General features: G+C 42.3%; 1 protein-coding gene across 5 annotated transcripts in view; it reads left to right on the top strand.

The window, feature by feature from the left end:
• LOC311610024 (uncharacterized protein) overlaps positions 1-20,150 on the top strand; it is a 76,296-nt gene extending 56,146 nt beyond the window's left edge. For all 5 annotated transcript variants that reach the window (XM_084860845.1, XM_084860849.1, XM_084860846.1 and 2 more), the window contains 3 exons: positions 13,670-13,796; positions 14,107-14,202; positions 18,841-20,150. In XM_084860845.1, coding sequence (XP_084716971.1) covers positions 13,670-13,796; positions 14,107-14,202; positions 18,841-19,964 — 1,347 coding nt within the window. In that variant the 3' untranslated portion in view covers positions 19,965-20,150. The remainder of the gene's footprint in view (positions 1-13,669; positions 13,797-14,106; positions 14,203-18,840) is intronic.
• The last annotated feature ends 6,441 nt before the right edge of the window (positions 20,151-26,591 follow it).

Genomic DNA, 26,591 nt, shown 5'->3' on the forward strand with positions numbered 1-26,591 from the left:
AAAGATTCATCAATTTTGTTTATGTTTTCAAGAAAGCAACTCTTAGTCTTATTGATCTTTAGTATTTTTTTCTTTTTAGTTTCTATCTCATTTATTTCTTCTCCAATCTTTATTATTCCCTCCCTCCATCTTTTACTTATTCTTGGCTTTTCTTACTGTTCTTTTTCTAGTTCTTTTAGGTACAAAGTTAGATTATTTATTTGAGGTTTTTGGGGTTGTTGTTGTTTTTTGCTTCTTGAGGTAGTTTTGTAATGCTCTGCACTTCTCAGGACTACTTTCACTGTATCCCAAAGATTATGGGTTGTTGAGTGTTCACTTTAATTTGTTTCCAGGTATTTTTTTATTTCTTCCTTGATTTCATTGGTAACCCATTCATTGTTTAACCTCCATGTGTTTAAGTGTTTTTCATTTTATTTTATTATAGTTGATTTCTAGTTTTATGTAGTTGTGATCCAGGAGAATGTTTGACATAATTTAAAACTCCTTGAACTTATTAAGACTTATTTTGTGTCCTAAGATATGCTCTATTTTTGAGAATGTCATTGCACACTTGAGAAGAATATATAGTCTGCTTCTTTGGGATTAAATGTTATATAAATATCAATTACATCTATATGATAGGGTGTCATTTAAGGTCACTGTTGCATTGTTGACTTTATTTTATTTATTTATTTATTTATTTATTTATTTATTTATTTATTTATTTTCAAGAAGATCTATCCTGTGAAGACAGTCATATTAAATTCTTATAATAGGACTGTATTGCTGTTGATCTCTCTATTAATGTCCACCAATAATTATTTTATATATTTAGGTGTTCCTATATTGGGTGAATATATGCTTATAAGGGTTATATCCTCTTCTTAGGCCAATCCCTTTAGTATTACCTGTATTCTTTGTCTCTTGTTATGGCATGTGTTTTGAAGTCTTGTTTATCATATATGTTTTACTGCCATAGCTTTTATTTCATTTCTATTTGCAGGGTATATTTTTTCCATCCATTCACTTTCAGCCTATGTGAATATTTTGTTGTGAAATGAGTCTCTCATAGATATGGTTCATATATATGGGTTATATTTTTTTATCCATTCAAATACCTTATATCTTTTGAATGGACATTTGATCCATTTACATTTGAGCTCATTATTGATAGGTATTTATTTATTGCATTTTTTTCTTTATACCTATGTTTCTCTAAAATACTGTTTTTAAAGCAACCTGTTTGAACTTTTAACATTTCTTGCAGTGATGGTTGGATGGTAATGAACTCCTTTAGCCTTGTACAGTCTGAGAAGCTCTTTATTTCTCCTTCCATTTAAATTATAGCCTTGATGGATGGAATAGTCATGATCCTTCCTTTTTATTGCTTTGAATATTTTATGATATGATAATTCTTCCTGGCCCAAAGTATTTCTGTTGAGAAACCAGCTGACAACCTTATTGGAACTTCCTTGTAAGTAACTGACTGTCTCTCTCTTCTTGCCTTTAAAATTCTCTCTTTGTCTTTCATCTTTTTCATTTTAATTATGAGTTGTCTTGGTGTGAGTCTTTTTGGGTTCATGCTGATTGGGATTCTCTGTGCTTCCTGAACTTGTATGAATTTTTTCCTTCACCAGGTTAGGGAAGTTTTCTGTCATTATTTCCTCAAGCAGGTTCTCTATCCCTTGATCCTTTCTTCTTTTTATTTTATTTTTCATTTTTTTATTGAGGTATTATACGTGTACATATCTTACCATTGCCCACACACACACTCCCATACATGCCCTCCCTCCCCAGAGTCTTCTTTAAAAAAAAAAATAGTCCTCACCTAAGGATATTTTTTCCATTGATTTTTAGAGAGAGTGGAAGGAAGGGGGAGAGACAGAGAGAGAGAAACATTGATATGAGAGAGATGCATAGATTGGTTGCCTCCCACACATACCCTCACCAAGACTGGGGATCGAACCTGCAACCAAGGTATGTGCAGTTGACCGGAATTGAACCTGGGACCCTTCAGTCCACAGGCCGACCCCTCACTCACTTTTTTCTCCTTCTGGTACTCCAATGGTATGATGTTGTTACATTTCATGTACTTTTCTATGCTGTTGTAGTTCTCAGTAAGTTCCTTGAGCTACCTTATAACTATTACTTTTAACTCTGTATCTGATAATTTGCTTGCCTCCATATCATTAATTCTTTTTTTTTTTTTTTGATAGCTCTTCTATTCTTTCATTTGGGTCTTGTTTCTTTTTCTCCCCATTTTGGTCTCTGTGTGCCCCCCCCCCTATGTATTAGATAGATATTCTATGACTACAAATATTCTGGTGGGCCAGATGTAGTAGGTGTCTTGTGGAATACAGTGGTGCAGTCACCTTGATCTCCTGAGCTGGGTGCTCTAGGAATGTACTTTGTGTGGGGTATGTGCATCCTATTGTAATTGGGTCTTTATTGCTGTAGGCCCATTCTTGAGTAGTATGACCCTCAGGCTGATTGACTGTAAAGCTCAACCCTGACCATGTGTGTAAGTGTTGGAAAGGTGCAGCCTCAAGAAGTCTTGTTGGGCTCAGTGACATAGTCTTTCCAGTTACCTGAGCTCTTTGCTCTAGGAATATTTCTTTCGGGTTATGTGCACCTCCTATTGTTGGCTTTATTCCTGTTGGTTCTTTTATTGTTGGAGTTAACCCTTCAGACATAGGGATAAACCTCAATCACCATGTTCAAGTTCAGGTTGCTGTCAAATGTCTGTATGCAACTGGCCTTAGGCTACCTGTCTGTTGTTACCATGCTTTTCACTGTTTGTGTTGGTATCAACTGGACTTGAGTGTGTATGTGAGAGGTCAATCTGTGTAAAAGGATTGGCTTTAAGCTTAGAACTTGGGGCAAATCTGTGAAAGGACTTAGGCTCTCTGAGGTTCACCTCCACATGTCAGTTACTCCACCTCCCTTCCAAGGTTGCCTTGGGATCACACAGTCAGGCACTCAATGAGGGGAAATTAGTTCTTGCTTCATACCCAACTCCTTTGTCTCCAATTCTGGTTATCTCTAGTGGGCTTGATGCAAGTTCAGGTTGAGTACAGCCAGCTGTTCTTCTGCAGTAGTAAATTCAACCACTCTGGGGACTAGGGGGATAAATCAAAAGAGTCTCCCATTAAGGATGATGCTGGTCTAAGCACTTTGTCCTCATCCCAAATACTACCCATGAAGGTTTCACACTTAGGATGGGATAGTGTTTGAACCTCCCAGGCAGACAGAATCTCCACTGATTCACACTGTCAATTGCTATGTGGGATCCTCTTCTCGTCATTTTTGCTCTGGGTTGAGGATCTGCTAAGGGGAAAGGAGTTTTGCAGCCATGGTATCCCTCAAATTTCTCAGCTTCTGCACCTGTGTGAGGGAGCTCTCTATTTTTGTTTGCACTCCGCTTACCAGACTCTATCTGGCTTCTTCTATTCTCCTTAGTTAGAATATTTCAGGTTAGCTATACTTCTATTGGGCTTTTAAGTTGACTGCTCTGTAATTTAGTTGCAAATATTGTTTGGGGCAGGGAACAAGTGGACACAGTTTTCAGCTGCTCTAGCTATCTTGGAATCTTCCTAATTCTAATAGTTTTTGATAGCTCTCTTGATTTCTGACATAACAGAATATTTAAACTCATCTTTTAATTTTTACTGAATCCTGAAATTACCTTTTTTCCAAAAGAGTCCTAGTTCTTTTTATTTATATTGTTCATTGCTACTGTTTAGGCTTTTTCATCTTTTAAAAAAATTAAGTATAGTTGGTAAACAATATTATTTTGGTTATATTAGTTTCATGTGTACAACATAGTGATTCAATATTTTTATATCTTACCATTTTTCTAATAATTATCTGTCACCATGTAAATTTATCACAATGTTATTGACTGTAAGCCCCTTCTATTTTTCAACTATTTCCTTGCCTCCTCCCTTCTGGTAACCATCCCTTTGGTCTCTGTCTATGTGAATCTGTTTTTACTTACTTTGTTTGTTCTTAGAGTCCACATGCTATATGTGAAATTTGTACTGTCTTTCTCTGGCTGACATTTATCACTTAGTATAGTACTCTAGATCAGGTGGTCTGTGAGGTCCAAAAGATTGCGACCACTGGTTTAAGGAAACATTTGGAGCAGTAATCACCAACAGGTGGTCTGTGAACCACTGGTGGTCTGTGAGGTTCAAAAGGTTGGTGACCACTGCTCTAGATCCATCCATGTTGTTGCAAATTTTTAATGCTGTGTAATATTCTATTATGCTAGATGCCCAGTACACAAATTCATGCACAGATGGGGTCCCTAGGCCTGGCTAGAGATCAGGGCCAATCGGAGCCATCTTGCCAGTCCCGATTGGTGCCTTCCAGCCAAGAGGAGGGACAACCGGGGGAGGGATCACAGGAGTAGACTGGCCGGCCAGGGGAGGAAATGGTGGGCCAGCTGAGATAGGTTGGCTGTGGGAATGCACTGACCCTGAGGGGGCAGCTCCTATGTTGAGTGTGTGACCCTTGGTGGTCATTGTGCATCATAGCAACTGGTTAACTGGTCATTCAGTCATAATGGTTGCTTAGACTTTTAAATATATTGTATATACACTAGAGGTCCGGTGTACAAAATTCATGCACAGGGGTGGGGGGTTTCCCTCAGTCCAGCCTGCACCCTATCCAATCTGGGACCCCTAAACGGGCAGTCAGACATCCCTCTCACAATCCACAACTGTAGGCTCCCAACTGCTCACCTGCCTGCCTTCTTGATTTCCCCTAACCACTTCTGTTCCTAGCCTGATCACCCCCTAACTCCACTCCCCTGCCAACCTCTGCTAGCCTGTTTGCCCCTAACTGCCCTCCCCTGCAGGCCTGATCACACCTAACTTCTCTCCCCTGCAGGACTGGGTCCCCTCCAACTGTCCTTCTCTACAGGCTCGGTCACCCCCAACTTCCCTCCTCTGCCAGCCTGGTCACCCTTAACTGCCCTCCCCTGCAGGTTTGATCACCCCAACTGCACTCCCTTCAGGCCTGGTCCCTCTCAACTGCCCTCCCCTGCTAGCCTGATCACCCACAACTGCTCTCCCTTGCAGGTCTGGTCCCTCTCAACTTCCCTCTCCTGCTGGTAATCTTGTGGTGGCCATCTTGTGTTCACATGGGGGCAGGATCTTTGACCATATGGGGGCAGCCATCTTGTGTGTTGGAGTGATGGTCAATCTGCATATTACTCTTTTTTTAGCTAGGCTAGAGGCCTGGTGCATGGGTGGGGGACAGCTAAAAAATTTTAATTTTTTATTTGTCATTTTTTATTGTTTAATTACAATTTGCCCTGAAGGGTGTCCCAGATCAGGGTGTGGGGCATGGGGCGGCCTGGGCAAGGGGCCTGTGGTGGTTTGCAGGCCAGCCATGCCCCCCGGCAACCCAAGCAGAAGCCCTGGTATCTGGGATTTATTTATCTTCTACAATTGAAACTTTGTAGCCTGGAGCAGAGCCAAGCCTCCTGCTTGCTCCATGGCAGCAGCCATTTCTGTTGGGGTTTATTCACTTTCTATAATTGAAACTTTGTAGCCTTGAGTGGAGGCCTGGGCCCACCAGGGTGTGTGGAAATCTTGGCTTCTTCCATCATCTGGGAAACCCCAGCCTTTCTCCTGCTCGCTCCATGGCCACAGCCATCTTGGTTGGGGTTAATTTACATACGCAATTCTGATTGGTTGGTGGGCATGGCTGGTGGGTGTAGCAGAGTGATTATTGATTTGCATATTACTTTTTTATTAGATAGGATATATATATGTATAGGATGTAATATATGTATTAGAGTTTTGGTACATGAAATTTGTGCATGGGGGCAAGAGGGTCCCTGAGCCTGACCCACGTGCTCTCACAATTCGGGACCCCTTGGGGGATGTCCTACTGCCAGGACATGTCCAACTGCCCCCTGTGGGATTGGGCCTAAACTGGCAGTCAGACAACCCTTTCACAATCCAGAACTGCTCAATCCTAACCACTCGCCTGTCTACCTGATCACCTTTAACTGCTCACCTGCCTGCCTGATATCTCCTAATCACCTTTGCCTGCCTGATTGCCCCTAACCACTTACCTGCCTTCCTGATCATCCCTGACCGCTCACCTGCCTGCCTGATTGCCCCTAACCACTCTGCCTACCTGATCACCCCTAACTGCTCAGCTGCTGCCTGGTTGCCCCTAACCACTATGATCACCCCTAATCACTCTGCCTGATTGCCCCTAATTGCTCACCTGCCTGCCTGATCACCCCTAATTGCCTTTGCCTCAACCCCTGCCAGCTTTGTCCAGAAGGATGTCCAGAATGATGTTCCGAAGATCATTTGTCTGTCCAGTCTAATTAGCATTTTACGCTTTTATTATTATAGGTAAAGATAGAGAGATAGAGAGGTATAGAGATATATATGTAGATAGATGCACACACATAAAATTTTCTTAATCCATTCATCTTGCCTACTGTAAATAATGCTACAGTGAACATGGGTACATATATTTTTTTTAATTACTAGTAGTGTTTTTGGTGTTTTTTTTATTTTTTTATTTTTTATAAATACACAGACATGGAATTGCTGGATCATAAGGCATATATATATATTTTTTTCTGAGGTATTTTCATACTATTTTCTATGGGACAAGTCAAGAAATTGTTTGTTTTAATTGTTTAACATTTAACATTTAATTTAATTTTTTATTTGTCATTTTTTATTGTTTAATTATAATTACCATGCAATGTTATATTAGTTTAAGGTATGCACCCTAGTGATTAGACATTATATAACTTATTAAGTGATCATCTTGATAAATCTCATAACCTTCTAACACAATACATAGGTATTTGAATATTACTTTCTATATTACCTATAATGTACTTTACATCCCCATGACAATTCTGTAACAATGCATTTGTTTGTAATACTTCCACTTTTTTCACCCATCTCCCTAATCTCATTCTTTCTGGCAAACATCATAATGTTCTCTGTATCTGAGTGTTTCTCTTCTGCTTGTTCATTTTTTTAAATTCAATTACTGATAAATATGTATTTTTTGCCATTTCATTGTGTTTTTCCCTCTTTTTAAAGAAGACCCTTTATGAATATGCAAATAACCACGGACACCTTAATGCAACAACTGAACAGCAGAGTCCTGAGCAGCTGCAGGCTCCCAGCGCCACCAGCCTCGGTGCACCAGCACACCCTCAGGCCTGGAATAGTGATGCATTCACAACTAGCCCAGTCATTACATAGGGGGCTGCAGATTGCGGGGAGCTGCAGATCAGGGATGCTATGGATCAAAGGAGCTGCAGACAAGGGATACTGCAGATGGGGGTACTGCAGATCAGGGGGACTTCAGATCAGATGGGTTGTGGTTGGGGAGGCTACGGATCCGGGGGTTGCAGATCAGGGGACTGCAGCACTGGGGACCCCATCTCCGAGCCCAGAGCCTGGCCTCAGGGCTGCAGCTGTGGCTGTGCTGCCCAGCAGAGAGCCCCATAATTTGCTCTCACAGACTCAGGAGAGCCAACTAGTCCATGGGAACAGCCAGGAAGAGGCCTCGCCTGGCACCCTTTACTCTGTCAGGTGGGTGGGAGTTGGAGACCAGACCATGACCAGTGATCAGTGTTTGAAGAGGGAGCCTTCAGCCCCATGAACTTTCTCTCCCAAGAAAGCTCTGGCTCCTCCCTGCACTTGGGCCCTGCCAGAGGGCCATGCCAGGCCTACATGGCCTCTATCCACACCCACTTGTGTCTGTAGTCCCACGCTGGACCTTGAACCTTATCTGAGCCACTCTGAGGCAGAGCTCCCATCACCTCTTTAAAGTTTTCATTTTTGCTGATTGGACCTTTGCCTTCTGAGGCACAGAAGCCAGGACAGTGGGCATAATGAAGCCTGCATATGGGCACCTAGGAGGTGTTGGACTCCAATGGCTTCATTCAGAGAAGGCTCCCTCATCCCCTCCCCCAGCACCACTCACCTCAGCCTGCAGGGAGCAGCACAGTCACTGCAACAGGCATGACCCCAAAACTGCTCCTGAACCTCGCTCTTCTTTCTTCGGTTCCCAAAGTCCAACATAGCCTGTGGCCAGCCCCACAGAGGATTGGTTGGTGCCCCGAAGGGCCCTCTCCAGTACCAGACAGGACCAAGCAGCAGGGGAGTGAGGTCGGCCTGGTACAGACTTAGCCCCTGCAAGCTATGTAACAGCCGAACCTGAGCAACGAGAAATTACCAATAGGGTTGTTTGTGCAGACATTTTAAACAACTTCCACTTTTAAAATGGAATTGAAAAGAATAGATTGTTGCTCTAGAGAGCAATGCTTCAGTGGGACCCCGAGGTCACTAGAACCAAAAGTTACCTGATAGCAAGTGTTGATGAGGATCTGGACAAATCCAAGCCCTCACACACAGCTTTCAGAATGGAAATGGTGCAGTCACTCCTCAAATGATTAATATCAGTCAGTCACATAGGACTCTGCAACCCACCACTCCAAGATATACACCCAAGTGAGGCAGCCAGTCACAAAGCACCCATTGTGTATGGTCCCATTCCCATGAAATGTCTTAAACAGCAGTGTGCAGATGGCTAGGTGGGACAGGCAGTCAGATGGGAAGGTGGCACGGTGTTTCTTCTAGAAGCAATACAACATTATAAAAGTGACTGGTGGTGCCCTGGCTGGTTTGGCTCAGTGCATAGAGCATCAGTGTGCAGACTGCAGGGTCCCAAGTTCAATTCTGGTCAAGGGCATGTGCCTGGGTTGCGAGTTCAATCCTCAGTAGGGGTTGTGCAGGAGGCAGCCTATCCATGATTCTCTATAATTTATGTTTCTCTCTCCCCCTCTCCATTTCTTTCTGAAATTATACACACACACACAAACACACACACACACACACACACACACACACACACACACTAATAAAAGAATAAGATGTAAATTGGCCATACCTTCACAACACCCACCAGCCAATCAGGAGTGAGTATGCAAATTAACCCAACAAAGGTGGTGGGTTAATTTGCATATGCAGGCAAGTGGCCAGGGGTGGGGTGGGACACTTGCATCATCACCATGGCAATGACGTAGGCTTTCCACACTGCCCCAGCCGCTTCAGGCCTCTGGACAGTGTGGGAAGGTGAAAAAGTGGGCCGGAGCAAAGGCGGTGCCAACAGCCAGGGGAAGGAAGGCCCATTCTTGCACAAATCTTCGTGCACTAGGCCTCTAGTCCTATCTAATAAAAGAGTGATATGTAAATTAACATCACTCCACTGCACCCACAAGCTAAGCCCACCAGCCAAACAGGAGCAGATATGCAAATAAACCCAACCAATATGGCTACAGAGAGCAGGAGGAAGGCTTGGGGTTTCCCAACAATGGAGGAAGCCAAGCTTTCCACCTCCCCTTGCTGGCCCAGGCCTCCACTCAAGGATATAAAATTTCAATGATAAAAGATACATAAATCCAAACAGAAATGGCAGCAGCCATGAAGCTGGAAGAGCAGGAGCCTAGGGTTGCCCCTGGCGATAGAGGAAGCCAAGCTTTCAGCATACCCTGGCCAGGCCTAGGACTCAGCTTAAGGCTACAAAGTTTCAATTGTAGAAGATACATAAATCCCAAAAGAAATGGCTGCCACCAGAGAACAAGCAGAAGGCTTGGCTCCACTCCAGGCTACAAAGTTTCAATTGTAGGAGATAAATAAGCCCAATACCAGGGCCTCCACTTGGTTCACAAGGGGGCATGGCCAGCCTGCAAACCCCCACAGGCCCCTCGCCCAGGCCACCCCACACCGCAAGGGAACCTCCACCCTGAGCCGGCACATCCTTTAATGCAAACCAGCCAACCTCCACCCATGCACCAGACCTCTACCCTATCTAATAAAAGAGTAATATGCAGATTGACCATCACTCCAACACACAAAATGGCTGCCCCCATGTATTTAAAGATCCTGCCTCCATGTGGACACAAGATGGCCACCACAAGATTGCCAGCAGGGGTGGGCAGTTGGGAGGGACCAGGCCTGCAAGGGAGGGCAGTTGTAGGAGATCAGGCCAGCAAGAGAGGGCAATTGGGAGGGACAAGGCTAGCAGTGGAGGGCAGTTGGGGGCAATCAGGTGAGCAGGGGAGGGCAGTTGGGTGTGACCAAGCTGGCAGAGGAAGGAAGTTGGGGGTGACTGGGCCTGCAGGGAAGAGCAGTTGAGAGGGACCCAGGCCTGCAGGGGAGAGCAGTTGGGGGGACCAGGCCTGCAGGAGAGGGCAGATAGGGGCAAAAAAAGCTGGCAGGGGAGCAATTAGGCATCAATCAGGCTGGCAGGCAGAAGTGGTTAAGGGCAATCAGGAAGGCCAGCATGCAAGCAATTGGGAGCAAGCAGTTCTGGATTGTAAGAAGGATGTCCCAGATTGGAAAGGGTGCAGGCTGGACTGAGGGTCAAACACACCCTCCCACCCACCCACCCCCCATGCACCAATTTTGTGCACCGGGTCTCTAGTATACTAATAAAGGCATAATTTGTTAATTAGACCAGGAGACCTTCTGGACAAAGCCATGGTGGTGGGGCTGAGGCAGAGGTGGTTAGAGGTGAAAAGGTCAAGAGGGGAGGGCAGTTGGGGGTGAGCAGGCTGGTGGGGGGCAGTTGGGGTGAGCAGGCTGGCAGGAGGGCCATTTGGGGTGAGCAGGCTGGCAGTGGGGGGCAGTTGGCAGCAAGCAGGCTGTTAGCTGGGGGTGAGCAGGCCAGCTGGGGGACACAGTTGGGGTGAGCAGGCCAGCATGGGGGGGGGGGGCAGTTGGGATGAGCAGGCCACAGGGGGGCAGTTAGGGGTGAGCAGGCTGGCAGGCAGAGAGGTTAGGGGCAATCAGGCAGGCAAAGGTGGTTTAGGTTGATCAGGCAGGCAGGCAGTTGAGCAGTTAGGAGTCAGCAGTCCCAGATTACAAGGGGGATGTCCAATTGCTGGTTTGGGCCTAAGAGATCAAGCATAAACCAGCAGTTGGACATTCCCCGAAGGGTCCCAGATCGGAGAGGGTGCAGGTCAGGCTGAGGGGCACCCCCCCAACCATGCATAAATTTTGTGCACCAGGCCATTAATTTCATATAATACTGGTTTGATGTTCATGGGACATTACTTAATTACTTTTCTGGGAAGCTCTTTATCTATCCTTTGATTCTAAATGATTCATGGAATGTGAGTAATTTTGGTTGATAGGTCCTTGCTTTTCATCTCTTTGAGTATTTCTTGCAAGTCACTTCTGGTCTGCACAGTTTCTGTTGAGAAATCAGCTGACAGTCTTATGGGAGTCTCTCTCTCTCCTTTTTACACTCTCTCATCTCTTTCTAATTTATTTTATTATTTATTTACTTATTTTTAATATATTTTTATTGTTGATAATATTATAGATATCTCCCTGGGAGATCTCTTTGAAATAACTAACTGCCTTTCTCTTGGTGATTCTAAAATTTTCTCTGTCTTTAGCCATTGCATTTTATTATGATATATCTTAGTGTGGGCCTCTATGGTTTCATCTTGTTTGGGGCTCTGTGCTTCCTTGACCTACATGTTTATTTTCTTCACCAGGTTAGGGAACTTTTCTGTAATTATGTTTTTCAAATAGGTTTTTAAATTTTTGTTCCCTCTCTTTTCCTTCCAGCATCCCCATGATGTAAATGTTGGTATGCTTAAAGTTGTTCCAGAGACTCCATATACTATCTACTTTTTTGTTTTGTTTTGTTTGGTGTGTGTGTGTGTATGTGTGTGTGTGTGTGTGTGTGTGTGTGTGTGTGTGTGTGTGTGATGTTGGGGGGAGGGGAATTGTTTTGTTTTGTTGTTGTTTTTGGTGTTCTGATTGGGTGTTTTCTGTTTCCTTATATCCTAAATTGATTATTTGATTCTTGACTTCATCTACCCTACTATTGATTCCCTGTAAATTATTCTTCATTTCAGTTAGTGTGTCCTTCATTTTCGTTTGTTTCTTTTTTACAGTTTTGAAGTTCTCACTAAGTTCATTGAGCATCTTTATAACAAGTTTTTTGAACTCTACATCTAGTAGATTTCTTGTTTCCATTTTGCTTAGTTCTTTTTCTTGTATTCTGTTCTATTCTTTAATTTTGGGACATGTTTCTTTGACTATTCATTTTGGCAGCCTCCATGTGTTTGTTTCTATGTGTTAGGTAGAGCTGTTGTGTCTCCTGGGCTTGGTAGAGTGGCCTAATGTAGTAGATATCATATAAGGTTCATTGGCACACCCTCTCCTGTCACCCAAGCTGGACACTCCAGGTGTGCTCCTCTCCAGCTGTGTATACCCTCATGTTGCAGTTGAGCCTTGATTGTTGTTGGCATATCAATGGGAGGGATTTACCTCCAGGCCAATTGGCTGCAAACATTGGCAATAAATACTGACCATCTTTGAGGATCAGCTGTGCAGGGGCCTGACACAGAGCAAGACTGACTCCAGTGGTGCTCTGGTGCTCAGAGTCTGCCTCTTGAGTGTGACCTTTCTGGAGGTGATTGGGGGGTGCTTTATTGTGTTCTGAAACTGTCCACTGGGTGCTCTAATCTGGGCCTCCCTGGAAGTCTAGGTCAAGATTGGCCATGCCTTTGTTCTGTCTGAGGCCATCTAGAATGAGCAACAAATTAATATTTAGGAGGTTGCTACTTGTGCTGGATTTGGAAGTGCCCATGTGAGGCCATGCTATGAACTAAGGCCAGCTACTGATAGTGCTGTACCTGGACCACTTAGCAAGAAGTACGAGAACCCTGACGTCAGATTCTGCTCATTTGAGAGATTTTAAGAAAGTCTGAAGCATGAGCCACTGGATACAACTTGCGTGTGCCCACAAGTTGGGTGGGACATGGTCATGGGGTGTCACTGGGGCAAGGTGAACAAATGTGAGCGAGGTTAATGGGGACTCAGATATCACACCCACCTGCCTGCTTTTCGGGGGTGAGGGGATGAGCTCAACAAATAAGTAATAGAGTATGCCAGCACTTTTGTCTGGCAGAAAGCTGCCCTTCCCCACCACCACCACCTATTGCACCTGATGTCAGACAATTTAGTTCCTCCCTATTTGTCCTTGGTACCTCTTTCAAGCTGCTGCCCCAACTCTGGAGCTCGGAGGGAGGGAGTTTCAGTAAGTCTGTGCATGGGCCCTTTAAGAGGAACTGCCTGGGACTCCAATAGCCATCCTTCTCATGCAGCCTCAAACCTAGCTGTTTTTTACAGCCAGAGTTTTGGGGAGTTCTCTTCCTGACACTGGAACCTTAGGTTGCAGGGGGTGGCTTATGTGAGTCTGGGATCCCTTATTTTTTAGGAGGAAACTCTGCAGCTGAGATATCTCTCCTGATTTCTATTCACCACATGTGGTTGTGGGACCAGCCCATTACTGATCTCTGCCTTTCCTACAAGTCTCAATATGGCTTTTTCTTTAAGTCCCTAGTTGTAGAATTTCCATTCTACTAGATTTCAGACAGTTGTGAATGATGGTTGTCCTGTAGTTTTGTTGTAATTTTGATGCCGTCTGTATGTTTTTTAATGTTAAATACACATGTTACTCTTACTTCTGTTTCTGAAATCCAAAGATTCTGGTTCTCAGTGACACTATATAATTGCTTTACCCCACATTATAAGTGCAGTAGTCTGAAGTGCTTTTTTTTATTTATTTTTTTTTTTATTACACAAGACTAATGTGTTTATTGTTTCAGGAATCAATGATATTCAGGGATGTGGCTATAGATTTCTCTCAGGAGGAGTGGGAATGCCTGGACCCTGCTCAGAGGGACTTGTACAGAGATGTAATGCTGGAAAACTACAGCAATCTGCTATCAGTGGGTAATGTCATTTATACCAGTAATTTAGAATTCTCTTCTAGAATGTCTGTTTTCTTCCACAGTGAATTTCTTAGCTGCTTTTTTAGTTACTAGCTAAATTCTTGCTCTCTATTCCCAAATAAATGGTTGAACTGAAATGAAAAGGAAGAAAAGAAAACTGAAATTCCAATTGGCTATGGCTGAAGCTTCATCTTTTTTCTTTGGCTATTCCTGTAGTGGCTTCTCTTTTTTTTATCATCAAGGGACTGGATCTTACATGGATCTGATTTACCCATAGCATAATCATGATTCATGTCTTTTCTTATGAGCAGGATTTTACATACCTAAGCCTCATGTCATCTCCTTATTGGAACAAGGGAAAGAGCCCTGGATGTTTGGCAGAGAACTGACAAGAGGTCTGTGTTCAGGTAAGTAAGAAATGATTGAACAAAGCAAGGCATTATAGGTAATAACTCAGTTGATCAGTATAGAAACAGTGTCTTCAAGATATTATCTTAGGAGCTGTCATCAAAACACGAGGCCTGTGAGAAAAACTAAGTTGTTTTTTTACCTTGAGTTTACAAATGACCTGTTTCATTTCTTCCCTCACTTACTAATCTTTTTATTATTATTCTTTAACACACCACTTAATTTCAAGTAGAAGGTTTCCTTCACTTCCCCTCCAAAGAAAACTTTTACCCATATTTAAGATTCAGTTCATTTTCTTAGACTTCTCTAAATGTTTTCTGTTACCATCCCCAAAATAAAATGTGTGTGTGCACGCACATGCGTGTGTATATCTGCACTACTCTTCCCCTCCAAGTAATAGTCTTCAGTATAGCTTCCAGAATTTGGGCTTCTGCCATTGTGTGAGCAAGAGGCAATCGTGTGAAAGGAGATCAGCAAAGTAGCAGGATATATGGGGTATTGGTATGCTAGGTACATATGGGAGGTAGGGTATGTTACAGAGTTCCCGAACAATCAAACAATGCAGGAGGAGAGTTTGGAGAGACTTACTTTAATTATCTCGCAATGGGATTAGAGAAAATGAATTTAAATTCTAAGCAAGGCTATAAGCAGAACTTCCCTTTTTTATTAAAGAGCCAGCCCTATGTGCACTTAGTGGTTATCTCCATGCTGGCCTTGAAAACAGTACAGTTCTATCCAATTAAAAAATGTACCTGGCATGGCATTGAGATTATGGATATATCTAGTCTCTGGCCTACAAGGTCATACAGCTAAGTTTATCTTCATCATTCTTCAAACAGGCTAAAGCAGACTAGAAAGCAACATTTTAGGATAAGAGGCCATGTAAAAGCAGAAACTTCCAAACAGCAGTTTGTTATAAAATAGGGGTTTTCCTTCTCAGGTATACCTGTAGGTGATTTGGATTTTTTTGGACTTAGGTATGGTCTTTGAATTCTGTTCTGAATGAAGTAGGTATAAAGCCATTTTATTCTGAATGAGGTGATTTGAACAGAGGAGTTTTTAAAGGAATACTTGTGACTCAGAGATTGCTAATTTTATATTTCTTTGTATAGAATATAGGGAGTCAACTAACTTAGATGAGGAGGAAAATGCATCTTGCCCTAGCCAGTGTTCATTTGGTTGGAGAGTAATCTCATGACCCCAGAAGGTCATGGGATTGAATCATAGTCAGGGCACATGTCTAGATTGCAGGGCCGGCCCCTGGTTGGGCATGTACAGGAGGAAATCTATAAATGTCTCTCACATCAATGTTTTTCTCTTTCTCCCTCCATCTCTAAAAACATAAAAAATATTAATATTTACTAAACTCTAAGTGAAACTTAGTATTTCTTCCAATTATGGTTTATTCAGCAAACCATAATAGTATTAGTTCCATGATTTTGACATGAATAAAAATCAACATATTGAATTATTATTTGTGCTCATCACTATTTCGTAACTACTGTAGTACTAGGGTTACTGCTAGATCTTACTATTCAATGTGTTAATAAAGAAGAAAACACTAGGAAAAGGGAAGAACCCCTGTGAAAGCCCTCCTAGAAGGGAAAAACTTGGTGTGTTTAAAGAACTGAAAGAAAGCCAGTATTGCTGGGCCCCATAAGCAAGTGAGAGTGAAATGTGAGTAAAGTTTGGAGAGACATGTAAGAACCACATTATTCAGCCTCTGCTGGCTATGAGAAGCCATGTCCTGCGTGGCTTAGGTTTGGGATCTGGAGAAGGACCAGGGGAAAATGATGAGACAAGAAAAGAAATAATAATTTGGAAATTGGGGGCCATGCAGAGAGCCCAGGCCTTGCCAACCTTTTATTCAGTTTTGGATACACATGTTGCCCTTAGCCAGGCAGGTAATTCCAGTAATAAACAGACTATCTTAAAGGTTAGTAAATTGATTTACTTTGAGACTATTTGGTCAGGAAATTGCTTGAGCCACCATTGTCTCAACTAAACAATTGGTGCATAGCTCTGGCAAATCAAGGTTTGTGAGCCTTCTGCATTCCTTGTTTACACTTTTCTGATAGTAAAGACAATGGATAGCTTCCAACACCTTATGAGAAGTATAGATTTTTGTGGTGGAAACCCAAGCCAAGTGCATTTTTGGTTCTGGAATAGATTACTGAGTGTGAAATTTGCTGGGGAAACTGGATTAGGAGGCTATTTTAGTGTTTTGTGTAAGAGATAATTCTGGTTTGGAAGAGGGCATTAGTACTGAAAATAGAAGAGGATAGTTTTAAGTTATTTTGGAGCTTAAAATTATTAAAAGGTTATATAGAGGTAGAAGTAAAAAAGATTATACTAGAGATTTTCTAATAGGTTCCATTTTGATGTCTTCAAATCATTTCATTAGCTTAAAAATTCTACTTTTTGGTAAGAAATTTTTTCATAATAATACTTGTCAAATATTTAACACTTTATTGAGAGATAATTATAAACATTTCATCACCATTCCAGTAATTATTTCTTTATCTTTACAGATAAAGAAGTGGGGATTTAGAAAGGTTAAATAATTGCCTAGGAACATATAATGAGTAAATGTCAGAGTTTTGCACTTTGTCATTTTCTTTCTGTCTGCCTTAAATTTTAGCTGCCTTTCCTCTCAGTCACTAAAGGTGGTACATGAGCACTCTCTTCTAAAATAAGCATCACAAAATTCTAAGGCAAACAATAGTTTCACTTAATCCCTAGCACATAACAGATTCTGAGTCTTCCCTATCTGCCACTCACATCAAAGTAGTTAAATCCTTAGACTTATCTCAGGTTATTCCCTCACGTGGTTTACTCTCTGTAATCTCTTTCATATTTCATCCAATATATTCTTTATTATGGAGTCTATTGTTTCTGCTCAAACTGAGTTGGCAGCAATTTAATTCTAGCACTAATTACCCAGAGTTGACATAAACCCCACAAAACCCTACATAATACTGCCTTTACTTCAGATGCCAGTTGTAAGTCTCAGGGGGTCCTCAGAACACCTATACTTCCGACCAACTGGCTATAAAGTTGGGGCCTTCCATGACCCTTACAGTTTTAAAGATAGCTAGAATAACACAGCACTAGGAAAGCTCTATACTTATAGTTGCAATTTTACTATAAAGCATACATATTAGGCCAAGGTGTGGTAGGCTTCCAGATGTAGAGGTTCCACATTCTCTTACTGTTGAGACAAAATGTATTACCCTTTTAGCATTTCAGTGTGTTCAGGTATCAAGCTCCAGTGAGCTTTAGTGTCCAGAATTTTTTATTGTGATTTATTTATATTCACATGATTGAGTCATTAGCCAGTCAATTTCTGGTTCCTCTTATATCTCCAGAGGTTGAGAAGATGAAAATTCTAAACTTCTAATCACATGTTTGGTCTTTCTGGTGACCAATGTCTATCCTAAAGCTATCTTTGGACCTACTATGTTTGACTTCATTAGCATAACAAAAATACTTCTATAATACAAGAAATTCCAAGATTTGTTGAAGCTCTGTGGTAGGAACCAGGTGCAAAGACCAAATTTATTTTTTTTATTATATCAAGAGCCAAGAATCTTCCACTTTATGGATTTATTCCTTTCAAGAGACTAAAATGAAGGTCAGAAAATTATCCAGTTTTTATAATATGTGTATATACATACACACATGCTTATACAGATGTATATGGAACTAGTCATTTTTTCATATGCTCAAACATTGTACATTTACCAATCTTTACAGATGATTCTGATTCATATGATTATTTGAGAAGGATTGTAGTTTTCTATGTCCATAATCTCTTCTTCCCACTTTCTGCATTATACAGTCATGTACACTTAACAACACGGATTCGTTCTGAAAGAGGTATTGTTAGATGATTTCATCACTGTGCGACATCATAGAGTGTACTTACACAAACCTAGATGACATAGCTTACTACTATCATTGTGTGTGCTATACTTTTATACAACTGGAAGTGCACTAGGTTTGTTTATACCAGCTTTACCACAAACATGAGTAATATATTATAGCACAACCTTAGAACATCTAGGATGTAACTAGGCAATAGGAATTTTTCAGTTCCATTATGTATTTACTAGAGGCCTGGTGCATGAAATTTTTGCACTCCCTAAGCTTGGCCTGCACTCTCTCTCAGTCCATGAGCCCTCAGAGGATGTCCAACTGATGGCTTAGGCCCATGGGAAGCAAGTCTAAGCCAGCAGTTGAACATCTGTAGCACTGCCCTGTAGGAGCGCACTGACAACTAGGGGGCAGCTCTTATATTGAGCATCTGCCCCTGGTGGTCAGTGTGTGTCATAGCGACTGGTCATCCTGCCATTTGGTCAATTTGGATATTACCCTTTTATTATATAGGATGGGACCACAACTCAGATGTGGTCCAAATTTGACTAAAATGTCATAGGGTATGTGGATAGCTATATCTCAGTACTTTCTATACATTTCTAGTCCATTTTTCAGATTAAACAAATATACTTGAGAGCTATATGCCTTTTACTACCAGATAAATTTTTACTATCAGTTAAATTTTTCAATTTCTATTATAAAAATTTAACTTTTCACAAATGGGGCAGAAGTAATATTTGCAATTTTATTTATTTCAGATCTGGAGTCAATGTGTGAAACCAAGTTATTATCTTTAAAGAAGGAAATTTATGAAATAGAATCATACCAGAGGGAGATGATGGGACTTACAAAGTATGGCCTTGAGTATTCTCATTATAGAGATGTTTTGGAATATGGCAGTCACCTTGAAAGACAACTGGGATATCAGAATGGTCATTTCAGCCAAGAAATATTTACTAATGGATATATGCCCACATATATTCAACAGACATTCTTTACTCTGCATCAAATAATTAATTCTGAAGAGAAACCTTATGAATGCAAGAAATGTGGAAAATTCTTTAATCAGAATACACAATTTATTCAACATCAAAGAATTCATAATGGTGAAAAATCTTATGAATGTAAGGAGTGTGGGAAATTCTTTAGCTGTGGCTCACATGTTACTCGACATCTAAAAATTCATACTGGTGAAAAACCCTTTGAATGTAATGAATGTGGAAAGGCCTTCAGTTGTAGCTCATACCTTTCTCAGCATCAGAGAATTCATAGTGGTAAGAAACCCTATGAATGTAAGGAATGTGGGAAAGCCTTTAGTTATTGCTCAAATCTTATTGACCATCAGAGAATTCACACTGGTGAAAAACCCTATGAATGTAAAGTATGTAGGAAAGCCTTTACTAAGAGCTCACAACTTTTTCAACATGCAAGAATTCATACAGGTGAGAAACCCTATGAATGTAAGGAATGTGGCAAAGCTTTTACTCAGAGCTCAAAGCTTGTTCAGCATCAGAGAATTCATACTGGTGAAAAACCCTATGAGTGTAAGGAATGTGGCAAAGCCTTCAGTAGTGGCTCAGCACTTACTAATCATCAGAGAATTCACACTGGGGAAAAACCCTATGATTGTAAGGAATGTGGCAAGGCTTTTACTCAGAGCTCACAACTTCGACAACATCAGAGAATTCATGCTGGTGAGAAACCTTTTGAATGCCTTGAATGTGGGAAAGCCTTTACTCAAAACTCACAACTTTTTCAACATCAGAGAATTCATACAGATGAAAAACCATATGAATGTAATGAATGTGGAAAGTCTTTTAATAAATGCTCAAACCTTACTCGACATCTGAGAATTCATACTGGTGAAAAGCCCTATAACTAGGGAATATGGGAAGGCATTTAATAGTGGGTCAGATCTCATTTGTCATCAGGGAATTCATACTGATGAATAATAAAAGTTAAAGCTCTATCTAATATTTTAAACAAAAAATAATGTTAGAGAGTTACCATTTTTCACTGTTTTCATTAGTGTAAATGCTAATTTTCATAATTACCATATATATATATACATATATATATATATATATATATATATATATATATACATACACACACATATATACATATATATACACACACATATATATATATATGCCTATATTGGCATTTACCCATCCTTCCCCAATATTGTACTAATGGCAGATGTTCAGTAATTCTTTTCTTTTCCATTATTATGTCCTACCTTCTTGGTGTTAATGTTATATTATTCTTTATATTTGCTTGTGTTTCGGAGCTATTTTTTCTGTTCTGATTTATATCTTTGTGCTTAAATTATGTTATCTTGTATTTTTAATTCCTATAAAAATTTAACTTGGTTTTTGAAATCAGTGTTAATATTTTTTTTCTCACAAATTTATATTTTCTTATAAAACAGAAAACCTAAAAGCAAATATTAATTTTAATCGGAGTAACTGTAGATGACTACTCTCAAGTTGGTAGAGTATATCCTACCATACTTTGTCTTTAAAGAAAGTGTAGTCATGGTATGCATATTGTATCTTTACGTTCTCTTAACATGACAAAAAAAAATATTGCCATTTCAGCAAATGTAGATTTTTATTTTAATGACTTATACTGAATGACTTTTTTAAATGGCCTTCTTATTCATGTTATGGTTGTATCTAAATGTTCACATGCCCTGAGTAGCATGACCCAAAATTTATCTTTGGATTTGTGTTTTTCTTTTAAAACATGTATTTTAATTGCTGAAATTATCCACATCTTTTTCTTATAAACTTTTCTGTTCCTTTTCATTAACCCTAATCCCAAACTCATACTAGAATGTTTTTAACAACTATTATAAAAATGTTGTCAATCCTTTCAGATTTTTTTTTACATTTTATTGATAGGTTTTAGTGGTATTTCATATGTTTTATTTCATGTATATTAAATATAATTATGGTATATCTATTGGTTTGTTATGAGGATTTAATCAATGAGTAAATTTAAAGTATTAGAATGATATCACTACTAAGTGCTTAGTAAAAGTAGTCCATTTTTATCATTGATATGCTAATTTTTATAAGTACCTTATTATTTGTTTATTCATTTATTTTTCATATTAAAGGAAGGTTTATTCCCCAGTAATGAGCAGGACTCATTACGGAGGTAGAGAAATCAGAATTAAAGGAGCGGGGAAGATCAGAAAGGACCCAACTGGGCTCACTCTACAGACGGAGATGGAGAGCAGCAGCACGTGGAGGGGTGGGGAAGCCTTTTGAGGGGAGGAACAGGAAAGGGTTGGACCCAGGGCACTTCAACACATGCTGATTGGTGGTTCAATGTCTTGCGGATATCTTGGTGGCAGATGCCAGTAATGTCATAACTCTGGCCATCATTTTGGGGGAGGGAGGATCTCACATTCCAGACTCTTTGATATATTATATTTAAAAATTGAGAGTCTGGGCAGGGGCAGGGGCTGGAGGTCTATCTTCCATAGGGGGGTCTACCCGGAGTCTCAAGGATTCTGATGCTAGGTTCTCTCCCACCTTCTGGTTGGTGAATGCCTGCATTCTGTTCTGCAAAAGACTAGTGACATAGTGCATGAGAAAGGGGGTAAAGAGGAAACTTAGAGAAATAGACACCAGTTGGTCTAATGACAGGAGGGCGGACAAGGAGTGCAGCAGCCTAATTTCACAAAGGGACTGGTTGGTGAAGTTCTTGAGAGCAATTCTGTTGAGTCACTTGGGAGGTAAAGACTGGTCCTGAGGCTGCCATAGCATCACTTGTCTGGTTTTGTTGCTTTTCTACGCCTGGAGCTGAAATACAACCTGGGAGATAAGATTCTTGGGAAGGTAAAAAGATGGGGGTCCTTGGTGTAGCCCGGATTCCAGTCAGGACCATGGGCAGAATGTCTGGCCAGGAGCTGCAAATTTCTAGAGAGAGTTTAGTTAGATGGTCTTTAAAAAAGCCATTGCTCCTCTGGATCTTACCCGATGAATGTGGGTGGTAGGGTATGTGCAGTTTCCAGGAGATATCAGAGATTATGTGTGTTATCAAGGTCTCAGCCACAACCTCAGCAGTTTCCTTGCAGGTAGGGAAGGCCTCTGTCTACCCTGTCAGGGTGTCTACCATGGTAAGTAGATATTTGGTCTTCTTGTGGGGGGCATATGGGTGAAGTCTACCTGCCAGTCCTGCCCTGAGAGGTGTCCCCTCATTTGATGAGTAGGAAGGTTGGGATGCATTCCTCCCTGGGGTGAAGCAGCTGCACACGTGGAACAGGAGGAGCAGGCACTCGTGACTGCCTCTCGCAGTGTATGCGGGGTGAAGAGGGATGAAGGTTATCTCCAGGGCCCTCTTGAGTGTTACTATCATGTTGGAGGCTTTCCAACGTCTCTTGGGGTCTAGACACAAGCTTCCATCCACAAACAGAATTAAGTCGGGATTAGAGAGAGGAAGATCTGAGAGTCCCACTCGAGGTTGAGTGAGGGCCTCTGACAATCTAGGGAAAGGAGTGCATTGCCACAGGTTGGGTGGAGGCACTGGGAAGGGATGGCTGGGTGCAGCCCTGGGGACTGAATTAGGGAGATGTCAGAACTCTTAAGGAACAGGAGATGGACTTCCTGTATGGGAGAGGGGGCAAGGAGAGATCAGGATCGGTGTGACAGAAGATCCTGTAGTCTGAGTGGAGAAGACCTGTAAGGGTTGCTGGAGGCAGATCTTCTGGGCCTCCTTGATGAGAACAGCAGCCGCAGCCAGAGCCCAGAGGCAGGTCTGCAGTCCCCAAACTGAGATCAAGCTGTCTGGACAGGTAAGCTAAAGGGGTGAAGGCTGGCCCTAGGGACTGGGTGAGGACCCCTGTGGCTATTCCATCTTTTAAGAGTAAATATTGTAGTTGGAAAGGCTTAGAGATGTCTGGGAGAAGAGAGGAGAGAGACCAGAAGGGTGTGCTGGAGTTAGAAAAAGCTTGGTGGGTGAGGAGATCTGGTATAAGAGCTTAGCTAGGAGAGAAAATTTTGGGACCCAATGATGGAAAAATCCCACCAATGGAGGCCAGCTATATGCCTCTGAGATGTATAGTGCTGGGTTCTAATAAGCATTGTTGGAGGTCTCTGGGTAAGACCTGGCCAAACAGATGAGCACTGTTTCTGAACCCTTGAGGCAGGATTATCCAGGTGAGTGGGTCTTTTAAAAATTCTTATCAACAGTTAACTGTAGAACTTCATTTCTTCTTTTCTTTGATCATTGTATGCTATTGAAAATATTTAGAAAAGGCAGGGGGAGGAGGGAACAGGCCTGTAACTGCTTGAGTTCAAAATTGAGTTTCTGATAAGCCTGTGTCAGCGAAAAAGTTGTTCTCTAGGGAGTGTGGAGAGGGGAAGAGGATGGGGTGAGAAGGCACTGAGGCCAGAGCATTTTTGCAGTCAATAACCATGACCAAGATTGTGGAAGGAATAATGGCCCGGAAAAGGAGGGCAAGGTAGAGGTAGCCCACACCAAATCCACCAGGAAGGAGATCTTCTTACCCGCTACCACGACCTTGACTGGGGGCTTGACGAGGGTGATGGGGGTCGTCAAGTCTGGGCATCTTCAGTCTTCAGTCAGTTCCATCATGGCCAGCAGTGGTCATGACCTGGAAGGATAGTCCCTCTGTGCTGAGAGGCAAAGGGCCCGTCACTTTTCCAGGGGCAGTTTGTTTTGTTTTGTTTTGTTTTGTTTTTTGTGGGGTTTTTTTTAACCAAAGTATTTTATTTTATTTATTTTATTTTATTTTTTATATATTTTCTTGATTTTTACAGAGATGAAGGGAGAGAGACAGAGAGCCAGAAACATCGATGAGAGAGAAACATCGACCAGCCGCCTCCTGCACATCCTCCACTGGGGATGTGCCCGCAGCCAACATATATGCCCTTGACCGGAATCGAACCCGGGACCTTTCAGTCCGCAGACCAACGCTCTACCACTGAGCCAAACCGGTTTCGGCTATTTTATTTTATTTTTATTTTTAAATAAATCTTTATTGCTCAGATTATTACAATTGTTTCTCCTCTCCTCCCCCCCCCACATAGCTCCCTTCCACCTGGTTCCCACCCCACCCTCTGCCCTTACCTCCCTCCCCACTCCGCCCCCTGCCATTGTCCTCATCCATAGGTTATACGATTTTAATCCAGTCTCTTTTTACACCCCCACACCCTTTTCCCTCCAGGGGCAGTTTTGACCGCACACTGGGCAGAGCTTGGTTGGAGCCCTGAGTTGAGGGCACTGTGGCCTTCGTTTCCACACTTGAGGCATCCTCCAGGTGGCACTCGTCCTTTCGTTGCACCCCCACTATGCACAGTCCCCTTTGGACCATGCATGGCTGCCATCGGCCTCAAAGGTAGCAAGGGTTGGGTTTGCAGACTCACCTCCTGTCGAAGATGGGTTTCCTCTGCCTACTCCTCACGGGCATTAAAACCTTAAATGCCATTTACGGATTTCGGACCTGGGTCTGAGAACACGTCAGGGAAGGGAGCTGGCGTAGCAGGAGGCAAGCCATAGGCCGGAGGAGGAGGAGGAAGAGAGGTGGTGGTGAGATGGCCACACCAGCCCAGGCCTACAGAGGCGGGATTTACTGGTTCATAATGGTGGTCATCTACTGGAGACCACGTGGTTACAGAGGGGCGGGGCTTGTCACACCAAGATGGCAGCGACCCCATGGGACCCAGAGGAGAGGGGTGGGACTCGCCATGCCAAGATGGCGGCAGCCACATGGTGGCAGGCTGCTCACAATACACAAGTGAAGAGCAACCAAAAAGAGAAATCACATTTAGCTGTTTGGAGAGGCTGGTGGGATGGCGGGTAGGTGGCTCTAGCGATGTGCAGTGACCAGAGACGGCAATGGTGGCATCTGCAGCAGTGACAGCTGTGGGGAAGAAAGGTAGCAGAAAGCTTGCAGTGGCCATGGTGTGGCGAAGAAGGAGGAAGAGAGGGAGCAGAAAGTGACATGGTGGTGGCAACAGCAGTGGCAGCCAGGAAAGCAGCCGCAGAAGGGAAGGGGGGGGCGGGGGGGGTGGGGGGGGGCCAAGGAGCTGTGGCAAAGGAGGAAGAAGGAAGAGAGCCAAAAGCAGTTGGCAGGAGCAAGAGGGGTGGAAATAAAAGAGTAGTTCGGTCCAAAGAGTCAGAGAGAACAGAAGGAGCAGAGAGGAGGTGAGAGCCTGGCCATTTGGAGCCCTGGGCTACTTCCTGGCTTGCTGGCAGAAATTACTGAGGTCGGTGCGAATGTTTAAGTCTCATTTTAGGGTCATCAGGACCCACTGAGGCCATCAGTTTTTGTATACCCATTTTGAAACCTAGGGTCAGTAGCAGAGGCCCGAGGACCAGTGTCCCAATCATTGAGCCCAGGCTATGGACACGGGACTCGAGAGGCAACAGGGGACATCTCCCCCACCTCCTGGGTCCAGAGTGAGGCCAAAAGGCCAGAGAACCAAGGGGCATAGGAATGTCTTCACTACCTCCTGAGGCTCGGAACCTCCCTGGGAGGTCCAGAGGGCTATGCCTGGAGGCAATCTCTGACACGGGCCACGGTTTATGGACAGAGATGCTGGAAGGATGATCACTAGGAATTAATAGGGACTGGAACTCACCGCATATGTTGCCAAGCTGGGGAGGAGTCTGAGTTTCCTGAGCCACAAAAAAGAAGAATGAGGGGCACCCCAGACCATGAAAGGTCAAACAGAATGTACATCTCCACCCAGGTTTCACACGATAATGTAAGGTTTGAGGCCAGGAAACAAGTCGGAGACGTATTAACAGAAGGTTTATTCCCCAGTAATGAGCGGGACTCATTACAAAGGTAGAGAAATCAAAATTAAAGAAATGGGGAAGAGGAGAAAGGACCCAACTGGGCTGACTTCACAGATGGAAATGGAGAGCAGCCTACTTTATTATTTATGAGAAGGATTTAAACCATGTTGTTTACCTTTGTATAAATCAAAGAATGTGTAATGAAAAAGAAATAAGTGTAATGTACATAAGAAAGCTTTTCTCATCATTCATTATTCAGCCTGGGTTCTTAAAAGGAACAGGAAACCTGTGTGAACAGTTTCAATTCAGACTTCATTTTTTATCCTGCACAAAGATAAATACTAGTCTTAAACCTGTGGTTATAATGATTGGTAGGTGAAAGCACATGTGTTAAAAGTAGGAAATGATTTAAATATTTTCCCTAGTAATTAGTTCTTCCAAAGCAGAAAATATATAGGCCAAATTGTCTCCCCCTTGATCAACATGGGTTAACCATTTATACATCATATGCATCCATAGATGAAAGCAGTGGACCTTTTCTAATTAAATTAAAAATACCATGGCAGTTAACTGGTTAAGAAACTAAATCCTTACTATACACATTTTTTATTTTTAAAAAATCTTTATTGTTCATATTATTACAAATGTTCCTCATATTTTCCCCTCCATTGCTCCCCTCCACAAGGTTCCCACCCCACCCTCTGCCCTTTCCCCACCCCACATTGTC

This window comes from Pipistrellus hanaki, assembly GCF_964339955.1.
Source record: "Pipistrellus hanaki genome assembly, chromosome: 15".
Classification (NCBI taxonomy): Eukaryota; Metazoa; Chordata; class Mammalia; order Chiroptera; family Vespertilionidae; genus Pipistrellus; species Pipistrellus hanaki.